This window comes from Pseudopipra pipra, chromosome 4, assembly GCF_036250125.1.
Source record: "Pseudopipra pipra isolate bDixPip1 chromosome 4, bDixPip1.hap1, whole genome shotgun sequence".
Classification (NCBI taxonomy): domain Eukaryota; kingdom Metazoa; phylum Chordata; class Aves; order Passeriformes; family Pipridae; genus Pseudopipra; species Pseudopipra pipra.
In genome coordinates, this window is record NC_087552.1 from 17,491,020 (window position 1) to 17,507,441 (window position 16,422).

General features: G+C 47.7%; 1 protein-coding gene across 1 annotated transcript; it reads left to right on the plus strand.

The window, feature by feature from the left end:
* Positions 1-803: 803 nt before the first annotated feature.
* On the plus strand, positions 804-15,754 carry HPSE (heparanase). The gene is made up of 12 exons (XM_064651788.1): positions 804-1,008; positions 3,050-3,195; positions 4,536-4,661; positions 4,937-5,110; positions 5,584-5,755; positions 6,354-6,401; positions 8,451-8,544; positions 9,876-9,982; positions 10,852-10,966; positions 12,670-12,788; positions 12,920-13,066; positions 13,776-15,754. Exons 1-12 carry the CDS (start codon positions 836-838, stop codon positions 13,933-13,935), a joined length of 1,581 nt encoding a protein of 526 aa, XP_064507858.1. The 5' UTR covers positions 804-835; the 3' UTR covers positions 13,936-15,754.
* The last annotated feature ends 668 nt before the right edge of the window (positions 15,755-16,422 follow it).

The following is a 16,422-nucleotide window of genomic DNA, read 5'->3' on the forward strand; positions in this document are numbered from 1 at the left end:
TGCCCAGAGAAGTTGTGGATGCCCCATCCCTGGTAGTGTTCAAGGCCAGGTTGGATGGGGATTTGAGCAACCTGGCCTAGTGGGAGGTGTCCCTGACCATGGCAGGGGCATTGGAACTATATGATTCTTAAGGTTCCTTCCAACCCAAATCATTCCCTGATACTAAGCAATACCTGCTCCAGGGCTGCACCTGGCTGTTTCCCGACATGGGTCCCTGCAAGGCCAGCTGTTGCTGAAGAAGGAATTTTGCAAGGAACACCTTGGGGGCAGACCCAGAGCATGCTTGAATCTTTATTGTAACAGTAATTCCAAGTTTCATGTTTCTATAATTAAGAAACATCCCTGTTCCAACAGCGTTGTAGCAGGGAGAGGCGGCTTTCAATCTGACCTGGCTGTGACTCTGTTTCCCGCATTGGAGGCCCGTGGCTGCGCTGCCAGCCCGACATTTTAGCCCTCGAGCAGCAGCGTTCATCCTGCAGCGATTTTCCAGCCCGCTGTTTGTGCAGGCAGCTGCCCAGGGCCGCTCGGGCAGGGCGCGATGCCGTAAGAAGCGGCCGATCGGCTGCAAGGCTGCAAAGGCGTGAGCAGGCAAGGAACCAGCTTGAAACACAGGTTCATTTTGCAATGGTTGAGGCAGCTGGGAAGGTTGAGGCTTCAAGGGTTGAGGCAGCTTCAGGTGTCCTGGACCTGATTTGAGGCTCGAAGAGATGCGATTGCAGCCCTAAGCCGCTTCCAGAGGGTGAGGAGGGTCCTTCCCGGCGGGGAGCGCAGGGCTGCACCCCCTGGCCCGCCCTCCGCGGGGGTGGTGCCGGCGGCGGCGGGCCAGGAGCGGAGGATGCTGCCGCTGCTGCTGCTTCTGCTGCTGCCGGCGCTGGCGGGGGGGCAGGGGGCGGTGGTGCTTCGGCTGGGGCTCCGGGGCAGCCCCCGCGGCGAGGTGAGCCCGGATTTCCTCTCCCTTACTCTGGATGCCAGCCTGGCCCGGGATCCGCGCTTTGTCGCCTTGCTCAGGTGAGCCACGTCTCGCTTCTTTGGGCAAAGGAAAAAAGGTCCTGGGGAGAGGAGGGGCACGGCAGAGGGGTCCCCCTGGGCTAGGGGAGAGGTCCTCGGCAGGCAGAGAAGTCCGCAGCCACGGGGATGTGGTGGGAGCCCTGTCATCCCGACGGAGAACAGGAAAATGCGCTGCGGAGCGAGATGGGGGAAACGGGGAACCCCCCATCCCTGGAATTGGGGTCGGGGGAGGCTGCTGGATCACTTCTCCTTCGGGATTCACCAATTCCATCCTCCCAGGGCAGCAAGGCGGTACCTTCCGCGGGTGCGAACCGCGCCGGCTCGATTGTGCTCGGGGAATGAGTAGCTGGGCTGGGTGGATGCAGGGAAGGGGCAGCTCGGGGATAAACCTGGGAGAGGAGCTCCTTTGCGAGCAGAAAAAAAGGAGAAGGAAACTGAGGGAACTGGAGTTGTTTGGCAAACGGAGGCTCAGGCGAGACCTTATCGCTCTTTACAACTACCGGAAAGGAGGCTGTAACGAGGTGCGGTTCGGTCTCTTGTCCCAGGTAACAAGTGACTGGTGGAGAGGAAACGACATCAAGTTGCATCAGGGGAGATTTAGATTGGATATTAAGTAAAACAGGCATCGGAACAGGGAAGTGGTAGGATCACCATTCTTGAAAGTGTTCAAAAAACCTATGGATGTGGCACTTTGGGACATAGTTTATGTGGTTTAGTGCTGAACGTGGCAGTGCTGGGTTAATGTTTGGATTTTATGATCTTAGAGTTCTTTTCCAAGCTTAACGATTCTGTGAATTATACAGAACAAAGGCGTTATGTGTGGAGGGGCTGGGGGCTGCTATTCCTGCCGTTCCACAGGATAAAAATCATCTGAGCCCTCAGGTAGCTTGGCAGACTTATGTCGACATGAAGTCAAATAAATGCTGAGGAGGGTCTGTCACCACCAAAGCTGAACCGAGAGATCCAACACATGAAGTCTTTTTTCTTCCCGGGTAACACTAAACAACTCTGGACTACTGGGTGATGGTGTTCCCTGCCCATTCTTTTGCCTCTGACCTCTCTTCTGCCTTTTCTTCCCTGCTTTTGCTCTATTTTTTATCTTTTTTTTTTTTTCCTTTTTTATTCTTTTTTTTTTTTTTGGAAACTGTCTTAATTCTTCCCTTTTCGTCTCTCTGATCACATTTTTCATCCCCACTGTATTTCTCCAGTCCTGATTTCCCTCCTCTCACCACTTTCATCTTTTCCTCCTCACCAAGGTGGGGAGAGAGGCGTCACCAGCTTTACTGGAGAGGGCTCAGGTCCCCAACCTCCAGCCCCAACCACACGCCTTGGGGTTCACTCTGGGGCCAGCCCTGCCACCAAGAAGAGTGGGAAGTACTCAGTGGCCTCTAATCTGCTGTTTGTCACCACTGGGCAGATAAGGCTGATGTGCCTGGTGTCCTTCATCCCCCAGTGAGGGCTGGGTGTCAGTGCTGCGCATCCTGCACGGGGTGTATGCAAGTAACAGAGGCAGAGTTGTGTTCTTTTGTGCACCTGCTGTGCTAAAGCTAACACCTGCCCCAGCATGGACTCTTAATCTCTCTTAGGTACAAAAACGATTGCTTTGGCTGTTTTTGATTGAAAGGGGGACTGATGATGTAAAGTCAGTTTTATGCCCACCTTCTCAGGGGACTGTTATGTTAGTGTTGCATAAACAAAACCAAAAGGTCTAGGTGAGAGGCATGTTTCGGATAAAAAAAATACCTGTTTTGAAATATCACCTTACTGTTCTTCAAGGATTTGGCTCCCTGCCTGTGCCCATGTTCCCTCAGGCATGTCTTCACCTTGTTGCCTCATCAAAGCTCTCCTGGCTCACCTGGCCAACAGTGTCCCTGTTGTACAGTGCAGAGGGCTGGGATACAGATCCAGGCAGGTGTCAGGAGTGCCCTGAGTGAACTGGATAGCCCCAAGTCACTGCAGCATATTCCTTCAAGTACTTCCCATATTTAGCCTCTGCACCAAAGCTACAGTGGTTTTCTGTTTCTCAATGTTCCTTCCTCAGCAATCCCAAACTGCGTGCACTGGCGACAGCCCTGTCTCCAGGATTCCTGAGGTTCGGCGGCACTGAGACAGATTTTCTTATCTTTGATCCCAACAAAGACTCAACTTCAGAAGAAAAAATCCTCTGGGAACTTCAGGCACAGCAAGGTAAAATGAGCATCAGTGTGTTAGACTCAAAATCATCCTGGGTTTAGGAGAGGACTTTGATGCAGGCTGGGGATGCTGCAAGGGCACGGCAGCAGTGCTGGGTGTCCTCCACAGGGTCATCATTCCTCTCCTCCATGGAGAGGAGATCCGAGGACCTTCAGCACAGTTTGTGGGAAGAGCTGTGCCAGCTGTTGGAAAGTGAGAAAGAATGTGGGGGACTGAAATCTGCCATGGCATCTCTGCTGAGACTCTCCCTTTGCTGCCCTGTGCTCCTTGCAGCAGTCTTGGGACCTCCCACACTGCCTGGGAGGTGTTCAAGGTCAGCTCAAAAGCTGTGGCTTCATTATGAAAATCAAGTAAGAGATGGAAGAAATAATCTGAGGAGAACACAGTGCATGATTTCTCTGTGCTGTTCAAAGCCAGAGAGCTAGGTGGGGAGTGCAGCCTTGCCCTCCTGTGTCTGACAGGGCAAGCACGGATCCACTGGACCACTGCCAACTGCTTGAGCTTGGTATTTTCTCTTTAAACTTAGCAAAAGCACATAAACCCTTCTAGAGGTGTTTCCAATGAAAAATTTCCCATCTGTTCCTGTGGTACATAGCACAACAGTGCAATCATACCTTACTGTACAACCAGGGATGCTCGATTTTGAGGTTGAGTGGTACTTTTCCCTTTGTATCACTTCCCTAAGTAGCTGCCTTCTGTGACCCTGGCTCGTGCCTTCCTCTCTTCAGGAAGAGGAACCTCTCCAGGTTGTGGCTTGTTCCTGGTTTGTGTGCCAAGAAAAAACATGAGCTCTGAAGAACAAGTGTCTCATGACTCCTGCCAGCGTTGCTGATGGAGCCATGCGGGGGATTCAGTGCTTTCCTCTGCACCGGACGGGCAATGCAGGAAGCATTGCCCCGTTTGTGCCCACAGCAAGGTGGGCTATGATCCCAGCCATACCACTGTATGCCAAGACAGCTTATCTGCTCCTTGGGCATGGCAGCCTATGCTTTGTCAGGTCACTGGAACGAGGGTTTCCGGATGGTGCTCCAAAAAAACAGTTTATTGGGGGTTGACTGCCGCAATACCAGCTTACAGAAGCACAGCTCAGTCTTCCCTCACCCCACTATCTCCATCACCTCAAACTGAAAAATATTCATTTTTTACATATTTATGCCCTCTTTTTCTACGTCGTTAATGCTATGGAAGTAGCAATGCATTTCACAGAAGTGCACGACCAGCTCTCAGGCTGGAACCAAGGAATTGTGGTTCTTCCTGAGGGATGCAGCCCTTCACGCGTTGGACCCTGGCTATGAAGGTGAGGACTTAATTCCTATCAACCTTCTACCCTGCAGAGGCTTGTGGCTCAACACCTGTGTTCTCTGCTGTTGAGAAGCTGCTGCTGGTCCAGTGGCCCAGCCAGGAGAAGCTGATTCTTGCTGAGCAGAACCGGAAAAAGCACAAAAACACCACCATTACAAGTAAGACTTTGATGGATTTCTCTGTAGGGTTTATAAACAAGGAGGTGCAAATCTCTGCCCCACAGTAAAAGGGTTGTAGGCTGTCAGGAGTTGAAACCACTGAAAAATAAACATTTTACCTCCTTAGCAAAATATTCAAAGAACTCTTTTTCTACTGTTTGCACATCTGCAGCATCAGACTAAATAAATATGGGCAGTACAATCGTTGCTTGGCTGGAGCTCAACTAGCACAGTGTAACCTTGGGATAAGCATACTCCCTTTCTCCTCTGTGCAGAAAATACCCTGGATATTCTCTACAGCTTTGCAAACTGCTCAGGGTTTCACCTGATCTTTGGACTCAATGCCTTGCTGCGGAAAGGTGGTTTGCGGTGGGACAGCTCGAACGCCCAGGCGCTGCTGGACTACTGTGCCTCACAGAGCTACAACATCTCCTGGGAGCTCGGGAATGGTAAGTGCAAAGCCTGCTTGTTGGCCAGGCCAGCTGTCACCTGGGAAAGTACCACCACGGGGTATGGGCTGGTAGTTTTGAATCATTCGGATGATGGCACATAAAGGCAAGGTGATGTTTTATTAAGAAACATTAAAGTCTTAATTTGCAGGGAGGGATTTCATGAGAGGATCCAATGAATGAGCAAATTGAGGTGATTTTGCTTCTCCTACCAAGGCTTTTAGATCAGGTGAACGATATTCCTCAAGGTGCAGGATGTCATCTATCGAGACTGGCTAGGATAGAGTGCTGGAGAGCAGCACGCTGCATCCCCCAGGCTTTTGATTTCATGCTTACTACCTTCAAATATCTCACTCGTACCCTGACAGATCAGGTGAAGCCTTAGGGGACTGGTGCTCCCCATGTGGAACAAGCTGCCCTATTTTGTGTCCCAGAACTAGAGTGGGGTGTTGATGTGCACGTGTCTTTCCCAGAGCCCAACAGCTTCAGGAAGAAATCTGGCATCCACATCGACGGCTCCCAGCTGGGGCAAGATTTTATTCACTTACGCCAGCTTCTGAATAACTACACCCTCTACCAGCATGCAAAGCTCTATGGTCCCGATGTTGGGCAGCCCAGGAAGCACACACAGAGACTGCTGAGAAGGTAGGGCTATGGGGCACCAGCAGCACCCTCCAGGGTGGGGCAGGTGTGGATAGTGGTACTTTATCTGCATCCAGATGCAGGGGGCATGAGGATGCATCTGAGCAGGGTTTTAAGGATTTTCTGTTCCAAATCAATAGTACGAATGTACAAATGGACACACCTGGTCTATTGGAGAACAATTTCATTGCATATTTCCTTAAATTAGAAACATGGATTTTTTTCCCCTTGACTGAGGACAGCTAAAGTCTTACCTGCATGCATGAGCTCAAGGCTTAAACATTCAGCCGTTTGAAACTCAGCTGCTGGCAATATGTCAGTGGTCTGCATGCTTTTCCACTGAGCACTGGCTGTACTGCTGTGCTAACAAGGGCTTTTTGCCCTAGAAACCCCTGTGTGTTAAACATTAATTCATCCTCCCAGCAACCTGCTGAGGCAGCCAGGCTGCCCAAAGCCTGTGGTCCCAAAGCATTCACGATCACTGCTGCCAGCCGGGGGCAGAGGGGAGGGCTGTGCATGGTGGCTCACTTGTGGGGGGGCCATGACCCATCACCAGTACCTCCTAACCCCCTGCTCTCCACCACATTCCCTCTGGTTGCAGCTTCCTGAAATCGGGAGGGAAGGTGATCGACTCTGTCACGTGGCACCAGTAAGTACCACTTGAATGCCATTGTCTCTCTGATTATTGCCTGTTTTCTTCACAGAACGTCGGTTTGAACATCTCAGCAGGAAGGAGGGGGGGTGAAATACCCTTTTCAGCAGTTCCTCGGGGGCCTCTCCACAAACTTTTCTGTTCAGAATAAGAGAGGAATTGAGGGAGCGTATTAGAGAAATGCAGAAACCTCCAAAGAGGCTACTTGGTGCAGAGACCCAAAAGCAGTGGTGGGGGGTTGTAACATAGGCACAGCTGCAGGGAATGCAATGTGTGCAAGACAGTCATTTTGCTTGCTAAATATGTGCATGGAGAAAAACAGAAGTGGGATGTGGGAAAAAAGATGACGTAGCAGCTTTTCTTCTCACAGGAGCGTGAGGGGTTACGTCAGTCATATGGCTCTCTCCTGCACGAGGAGAGTTTCTGCAGAGGTTGAGCCTTTTTGCATATGCATTTCAACACGTACTAAAAGGTAGTGAGATCTGAGCTGCAGACCTGGTTGTTTCAAAGCTCCAAGCTGCCACTCCTTGCAAATAAAATGCACCTTCCCATGGGAAGAAGGGGGTGTTGTACAAAAGGAAAATAAGATGGCTCAAGCTTACTCAGCAGAGATGCCTCTGCTGAACCTCTGTGAGAGCAGAAGGTTTTTAATGTAAAGTTTTAAACAACCTAAGGGTGGCTGGACTTTTAAAAACAGAGCCAGTACCCCTGACATTGATTCTTCTCTTGGCTTTAGAAAGGCTGAACCTGCTTAAGTGAAAGCTTCGCTTGCTGAAAGCAAATTCAGGGAGTCACTGATGATCCTGTCAACAAATGCACCCAACTCCTTCTAAAAAGTGCAACAGAAGCCTCATGAGCTGATATGTTGTGCTGCCTTTTTTTCTCTATTTATTTCTACTTGATATAAATGAAAAGCCCTGCAGGTCTGGCTGACCCCTACCCATGGAGAAGGGATAGCAGCTTTTCCTGTTCCCTTAGGTTTGCTCTCCAAGTGAGTGTGGGCTCTGTGTGGGTAACTGGCCCTCAGATCCCACCTGCAGTGCAAGCAGCACCAGCACAGTCCCAGCCCTTTGCTCTTATGCCTGGCTTAGATATGCAGGTTTAAAAGGCTCGGGTGGCAAGTTGGCAGCAGGGCACCTGCCATGAGGCCCTCATGCTTGAAAGACTTTTCCGTGTGAAGGTAGGTTTTTTTCCTGGAGTCAAATGCAGCACAGTGACGTGCAGCAGTCAGATGAGAGTGGGAAAAGATACACATACTTCTATTACATACATATGTGTATATATATATGACTTGTCTATGCATTTTGAACTGCTAGAAAGGCATGAAACTTGTCCTCTCCCCTTCCTGGGCTGTTCTTACCCTTCCTGTGGCTGCCTTTGCTTTAAGTGGACATGTGTTATTTTCTTTACTAATTTAGGATTATCAGGTTTTAGCTTCCCCTTGTGGCTAGAAGACTTCAGCTACTTCTGGTAGAACTGAGTGACAGCACAAAAAATGCAAAACCCACAAGGATCCCAATTTCCTGTTCTTTATTTGGACAAACCAGACTTAAAAGCTCTACTGCTCCTAGTGAAGGCCAACCTTCATCCCATAGGGATGCCTACATCCTGTTCCCCTCCAAATGGCCAAAATATTCCAACAGAGGGACAGAAGCTGGGATCTGATATTTTTAATATATAACTTGATACAGTAATGCAAGTACTCATCTAGGAGTGTCGGACTCCTCAGCAAGAGAAGGTTTGCAGAAGCTGGCTTTTACCCAGTGATGTTTTCCTAATTCTAAATGAGTAGAGGCAAACAAACCTACTACTTTTGCTGTTGGAGATTTCTGTGATATCCTGCCTCCATCGAGGTAGTTATACCTGACAGTCCCTTAAATACAAATGAAATATCTACACATTTGGAAAGCAAAATAATAAAAAGACCTGGACAAAAAAATAGTGCTGTGGATAAATGTATCAAGCAGCTGAATACTTTTGGTGGTATTTTGTACCACTGGTGGTATTTTTCCTTAATTTTGGTATGTTTTTTTTTCCTATTTTCAGTTACTATGTGAATGGACGGAGTGCAACAAGGAGGGATTTCTTGAGCCCTGAAGTGCTGGATACCTTTGCCACAGCCATACATGAAGTCCTGGAGGTACCTTGTCCTGTTCAATCATTCCCATGTTCAGCTTCATAGAACCATAGAATCAGCCAGGTTGGAAAGGACCTCCGAGATCATCAAGTCCAACCCTTGATCCACTACTGCCGTGGTTACTAGACCATGGCACTAAGTGCCACATCCAGTCTCATCTTAAAAACCTCCAGGGACAGAGAATCCACCACTTCCCCAGGCAGCCCATTCCAATGCCTGGTTACCCTCTCTGTAAAGAATTTCTTCCTAACATCTAACCCAAACCTTCCCTGGCAGAGCTTAAGACCATGCCCTCTTGTCTTACTGAGAGCTGCCTGGGAGAAGAGACCAACCCCCACCTGGCTACAACCTCCTTTCAGTCAGTAGAGAGTGATGAGGTCTCCCCTGAGCCTCCTCTTCTCCAGGCTAAACAACCCCAGCTCCCTCAGCCTCTTCTCATAGGACTTGTGGTCGAGTCCCTTCACCAGTCTCATTGCTTTTCTCTGGACCTGCTCCAGCACCTCAATATCCTTCCTGAACTGAGGGGCCCAGAACTGGACACAGCACTCCAGGTGTGGCCTCACCAGTGCTGAGTACAGGGGAAGAGTCACTTCCCTGGTCCTGCTGGCCACACTGTTCCTGATCCAGGCCAGGATACCATTGGCCTTCTTGGCCACCTGGGCACACTGCTGGCTCATGTTCAGCTTCCTGTCAATCCAAACTCCCAGGTCCCTTTCTGCCTGGCTGCTCTCCAGCCATACTGTGCCCATTCTTCCTGGGGGTCAGCAAACTTTCCAGAATAAAGCACAATTTCTTCCTAGCAATGAACAGGGGTCCTCAAAGCTTGGTTGGTGCTGACATTGTAAACTTAAGAAAAAAAATAAAAATGAAAATTAACTATACTAATAATGAATGAGCTCCAACAGTTTGCCAGGCAGCAAGCATGGTGCCAGATGCATCACACACCTATAACATTCCCATTTATTGAGGTAGTTGTTACTCAGGGATGTAATTTTTGGTCGTTCCATCCCCCTACCCCATTTTTTTTGTATTTTTTGATCCTGAGAACATTATAACTTAGAATACAGCACTACTCTGCACAAGAAGATTTACAGGACCTGGATTTTAGTGATGTTTGCCTTATTTTACATGGGTTTTGGAGGCGGTGGGATGTAAATCTACTTCTAGTCTTTTTGATAAAAATTTCTGTGATATCCCATCTCATCTGGTGATATCCCTTAAATGCAAACACCGTACAAAGGCTTTTGGCTAAAGTACAAAATGTCACTTATTTCATCAGCCCAAAAACTTAACTGTTGTCCCTTTCTCTTCTTCTCTAATGCTACACTGGCCAGATTGTCGATGGGACCGTGCCCAACAAGAAGGTCTGGCTGGGAGAGACAAGCTCTGCCTATGGAGGGGGAGCTCCCAGACTGTCCAACACTTATGTTTCTGGCTTTATGTGAGTGCCATGTTCCAGGTGTGGGGGATGTTTTACCTGCTGAAGGGCCTGTGTACCTGCACCATGGAGGAACGTGGCTTCCTCAGGCTTCCTGGGGAATGCAGGCAGTGGGTGGGTTGAGGACTGTAACCCTCCCATCACTCCCTCTGTGCTTCCCCTGTGCCTGAGGTTCAATGTACACCCAGGCAATAGCAGATTCCCACAGGAAATGGGGGATGAGAAGCATGAGAAGGCTGTATTTCTGGCCTCAAATCTGCAACGCCAACTCTGTCCTTTTGTGAGGAAAGAAAGACACACAGGTGTCCTTTTCTTATGCCATCCTTTGACCACCATGAAATAACCAATCAAAAGCCAATTTAGTCACAAAACCAATTTTCTCCAAGGACACCAACTATAGCATTTGGTTGAAATTAAAGAATTCCTGCTTTTATTAGCACTTTGATCAGTTTGCACATTCAGGGAGATAAAATTGCATTGGAATATGATGACGTTTTCATCAGGGTCTGGTAGGTCACGAAGTCAAAGCTGATTAACAACAGGCAACCTTGTCATTGGTGTGATGATTTCCCTCAGCCTTCAAACCTTTGGCCAATTCAGGAGCATCCACTGCTGCTCCTGTTTTCCACTGCCTGCAGACAAGGGAGTGAAGCAACTGTTCCCACCAACTCGGACTTCCAGAGGTGGTCTGGAATTATTTTTTAATGTAATCATGGAAGATTTGAATTGAAATTACTTGTGTGATTTTAAGGAAGTCAGCATCATGTGCTAATTCTTGCTTTTCTGCTTCCCAAGCTGGTTGGAGAGGGGCAATAGAGTGCAACTGAGGTCAGCAATTTCATCTGCACGATATTTGCCTCATTTTTTGGCAGGTGGTTGGACAAACTCGGGCTTTCAGCCAGGAAGGGGATTGATGTGGTGATGAGACAGGTTTTCTTCGGGGCAGGGACCTACCACCTGGTGGATGCCAACTTTGAGCCTTTGCCGGTACGTAAGGAACCCCCCTAGCACCACCCGAATGCAGCAGGTACTTCTGCACAGGCAGCACTGGCTGGGGAGGCACAAGTCAGCTATTTTAACAACACCTTTTTCTTGTTGAATAGTTGCAGTTATCCTTGTACCTAAAGTTATCTCGTTTCATTATGGGTTAACATATTACATGAATATTATATATACAAGATATTTACTGCAATTGCAGGAATGCAGCCACTCTTCAGCACAGCAGAGACTGATCTGTGGGACATGATGCTCGGGTTTGTATGCAGATACTTCTGCAGCTCACAAGGCTTTCCTAGATGGACTGGTTTTGTTCGAATACTCCTCAGCTGAGTGATGAGTAATTTTTAAACAGAAGTGATACAAGTTATTAAAATAAATTATATCCCAGGTGAAAACCAGGCCAGCATGAAGTCAAGACTCAAGCATTTTGTAGCTCATGAGCATATTCAGCCTTCAGTAGTGGTTGAAGGATAATTAAATTGAAATATACATTTAGTATAGTTTGATTCATTAGGAAATAACATTCTGTTGTGATGAAACTTCATTATTTGAACTATACATTGTTCTTGCATGTACAGCATATTTCTTTGCACTACTAGCACTTAGCTTGGGGTGAGAGGATAGCATCTTTCTTTTTAGCTTTCCTCTCATTTTTCTGTTTCCAAATTGTGATTTTCACAGATGGCCATAGAGACCACCTGAAAGAAAACCCAGCATATGGGGATTTTGCATCACTCTTGTTCAGCTGGCCCTTATGCTAGAGGCTGCATTGTCAGGCTTGTTGCTTTGGGCTTTTTATTCCTTCATTTAAAATAGATTTAATTTGGACCGAAACTATGTGCCTTGTTCCTCACCTACAGGCAGTACAGATGCTAATCAAGCTAATTATGCCTCTGAGGCAGGGAAATCTGGACCCAGGTCCATCAGTTGTGGTTAGCACAGAAATAAAGAAGCACAGCAGTGTCTGAAGGCTGCACCTCCTTGCAGAGGGGCTGAGCATGAAGGCTGACAGGAAAAGTAATTTCCCAGGCTCATGGTGAGTCGGGAGAGAAACATGACAGTTTTCCTTCTAGAAAAGCCTCAAAGACAGACAGATTTGCTGGGAGAAGCTCTCTGGAAGCCTGGAAAGATCTGGAAAAAATGAGTCTGCACTGGGCGTCACCCTGCTCTGAGGCATCGTTCTGGGGTGTCAGAGGATGCACGCATCACTGAGGTTCAGAAATCAATTCTGAGACCTATTCAAAAGCACATCATTAATGAAAGGGGTTAAAGTTGTTGGAGGCTTCTTCCTAGCATCGTGTCTGTACTTTAGGCACAAGCTTTCCTGCAGGAAGGTCAGCTTATTCCCTGTGTTCAGCCCTGAGGTGCTACAGAGAGCCCTGCAGTAGGGTGTTTCCCAAATTTAAACAGTCTCTCCCTGGTAGGAAGAGCTCTGATAGTTGCATATGAAGGAGAGAATGACTTTGAGGTACCTTGTAAACACAGCTGTTCTGCAGGTTGGAGGCAGGTTTCCTCTTTAGTTATGCTGTTTGTGAGAATTTCAATAGATACGGTGAAAAACTTGGTAAAGCAGAAAGCTATGGGGGAAACGCCCCTGAAATTAGAGCAAAATGAATAACATTTTATGTCAGGCACCATGTGGAGTACCTGGCATGTACACAAGGGCTTACATGTGTTTTTGTGCCTCCCAGGACTACTGGCTCTCACTGCTCTACAAGAGGTTGGTGGGTACCAAGGTGCTGCAGGTCGGCCTGGCAGGAGCCAATGAGAGGAAGCTCCGTGTCTACCTCCACTGCACGAACACCCTCAAGTAAGCCTCTAGAGAGGGCCAAATACCCCAAAAACTGAGCCCATGGCCACCCCCAGGCCAACAAACGCGATTTGGGATGGTGCAAGGTCGCACATCATTTATGGGAAACCTCTTTCTCTCCTGCTTTGCAGCCCAAAGTACAGAGAAGGGGATGTGACACTGTTTGTCCTAAACCTCTACAACATCACCCAGCATTTGCAGCTACCGGATTACCTATCCAGCAAGCATGTGGATCAGTACCTCTTACTGCCTCATGGCAAAGAGAATATACTTTCCAGGTAAGTGTGCAATTCCTCCTGTCCCCGTCAAAAGGGCTGTGAGTAGAGGTAGATGGTCTTTAAAACCTCTCCTCTTTCAATTTGCAAGGGGGAGGAAGAGGTTACCATTCAGTCATCTGGTTTTTTTTCAGTAAAATCTGACTTCTGTTTAATCAGGTCTCCTAAACTCAGTCTGCTGAAAGCTTGCTAAGGTACAAGGACACTTACTTGACGTTAATTGGGAAGTTTTTTTCTGGCAGGCTTCAGGGCTCTGGACCAGCTGCCAAAGTCCTTTTTCTTTTGCACAAGCACAGGAATATTGCTTTCCCAAATGCTGGGTCCTGATTTACAGCAACATGTTCAGGCTTTGTATGTTGGGGATTTTTTGGGGTTTTTTTGTTATCCCTAAGGCTTCTGCATGGGAAGGATCTTCTCCATAGGCATAGAAGATACCTTAATAATTACAGGAGAAAAGGCAGTTAAAATCTGTATTTTTCAAAGCCTGCTTTGCTCTTACCTCACTGGAAGACTAAGAAACATGTAGTTTTCATTGTGCTTGTGCTACACTCTAAAGGACTCCTCGCAGAGGGAGTGCTGCAGATGCTCTTCCCTCGAGGGAAGTTTAGTTTGGCTTTGGGCTGAGTTAATGTTTACACTCAGGTCCGGAGCTATTTGTGCTTGATAGCAAACAGAGCACAGCTGCCCACACAGTCTCTCTGTCCCTCTCCAGGTCTATTGAGCTGAATGGCCATGTGCTACGGATGGTGGATGACAAAACACTGCCAGAGCTTATCGAAAAGCCCCTTGGTCCCGGCAGTGTACTCGGCCTCCCAGCCTTCTCTTACGGCTTTTATGTTATCAAAAACGCCAAAGCTGTTGCTTGCATTTAAATGATTAATACCCACATGCAGGATAAATGTAAAGCACTTGGCTAGTAGGGGATTTTAATCCTAGAAATTCACTTTTCTACCATGGGATTTAATTCCGGTAAGGGATGCAAATGTGGCAGCACTGGTACGATCTGTGGGCTGGGCAAGATATGAGGGCCCACTGGGTAATTTGTACGTGAAAGATGCTTATTCAGCTCCCAGGAGAATTATCCAGGTAGAGCAAGACCAGGCAGGGGCTGGTTTTGCTCTTGGTCCAGCCTGTGTCGCTGTACTTGAGCAGGGGGCCCTTCTCCAGGCCACTCACGGAGCCACATCAGCTTCTCACACTGTGCTTGGGGCTCTGCCAGCCTGGGAACTGCAATCTCCCCTCTCTCTCGTTTCTGCAAGCACAGCTGTAAAAGCAGTTTCTTCAAAAGCTTGCCTTCAGAAAGGATGAGCAGGGTTTTTATTTTAGCTGTACAGCTGTGACTCTGCCCATACCATGTGGGGAAGCCCAAGAAGGGGTTGTAGTTGCTGAGGGCATCTTGGGGTGGAAAGTGTGGACATGGAAAGCAATCCAAGGTCAGGGTGCCTGCAGGGGGAAAGACCTTGCAGAGAAACCAGGTCCTCTATCAGGTTTGGGGCAGTAATACACATTTTTCCCAAGCTAATTGAGTTCAGTCACAAGATGGAGCTGTGGCCATGTGCCTTCCAAAGGCAAGTTTTTGACACATGAAATGCAGGCCGTTCCTGTGGGGTGGTCTACCTCTGCAATAACGCGCTTCATCCCGGCGAGGAAAGGAGAGGAGCCCACCAGCACCCCTCTGTGGTCAGTGGGCTCCATGGTGAGAGTTCAGAACTCCTCAACCTTCACCACCCCACAGGCAGTTCAGCTGGAAAGGACTTCCCTGAACCTATTTGCAGGTGAAGATCTCTCTGCTTTACACTCCCTAGTTCACTAAGGTCTCTTCGAGGAAATGGAATAGTAAAGAGACTGAGCAAACCACTCACCCCTCGACCACCAGAGGGACATCAGTGGCCTTAGAGATCCTGAGGACAAAACTCCCAGCCAGGCTGACATCCTTCCCACTGGGAAAATAGCCATTTTGCCCAGAAATCTGTGTTGGTGGTGGCTTTTCCCCCCAGCTGTGCCTTCCTTATACCCACCCTGTTGCAGTTCCATGTGCCACCGGCCACTGGTCCGCAGGGTAACAAAAGGTCTTGGACAATACCTGTGGCCCCCCAGACACATTTATTTGCATCTGCTTTCCTTGAAGATATGTAACCCCTACCACTGTCAATGCCTTATGATATTGCGAGCACAGCAGGGAAAAACAACACCACACCACTGTATTTCCCTTTTTAAGCTTTAAAAAGATGCTACCAGCCACATGGGGTTTCAACTCAGGGCAGGGAACCTTTTTTAATGAGAGGACTTTAAAAACAGATGTACTTTTGTAGCTGTGATGAAAACCTGCACAATAAAAGGGTTATGTTAAAGTTTAGTGTGTCAAAGGAGTGTTTGTTTGCATCCATACAGCAGATGCATTCTGTGAAGGGTTATGTATCAGGGGATAAAACAGATCAGAAATGAGAAAGGCTGTTTGTTTACACTGTCCAGGTTCCATAAAAGAAGTAAAGAGAGTGTAAGATGGAGTGAAAAGTCTTACATAAAGTGAATAATTTATTATTATTATTATTATTATGTAATTTACAACTAAAACATAAAAGTTATTATTTGCCTGGTAGTTTCTTTTTAGAACTTTCCTAACAGTTTTGTTTATTCCAATGCTTGTGACTTTTATATTTGAAGATTTTAATTAAAGTGATTTATACCAGCTTTTGGCAATCTTTGTTTTTTTTTTTTAAAACTTCTTTTTGACACACTGATACCACAACGCTCCCTACTTTTCTTTTGGTCATACATCACCTGTACTTTGGTTACCAACAAGAGTACCCAAGCACATGAAAACGAAAGAAATCATACCCAGTTTGGAGCGTTTCAATTGTAGCTGACCACCAGTTCACAAGTCCTCCACCCCAGGGTCTGACTTGGACTCAAAACATGTGTTGGTTATTGGCACACAGGAACTACTAGGAGGGGCACAGGGATGTCCGGGCATGCAAATGACAGCTGCTCCCTACCGTGTCTCCTCCTCTGAGCACAGGGCATGGTTCTTCACAGGGTGGGGTTTACAGTTCACATAAATGCCTTCAACTTAAAAAGTTTTCTTACACACACCCAGGTGACTTCTCTTTATGAAGTGTTGTATATTTAGCTGATAGCAGCCGTTAGCTCTACACAAACAAAGCAGGAGGGAGGTAAGCGAAGGAGACTGGAAAGATGCTGGATCCCAGCACCCCAAGACAGGTACGGTCTGAAACAGAAGCAAACATCACCCTCACAGGGCCCATCTGCAGCAGCAATGCCTGCCCCACAGGCACCTTATCTCAGGCTTTTTTTCCTCTATGAATGTTGCAAACCTTGAATATGTGTATGTGTGTATA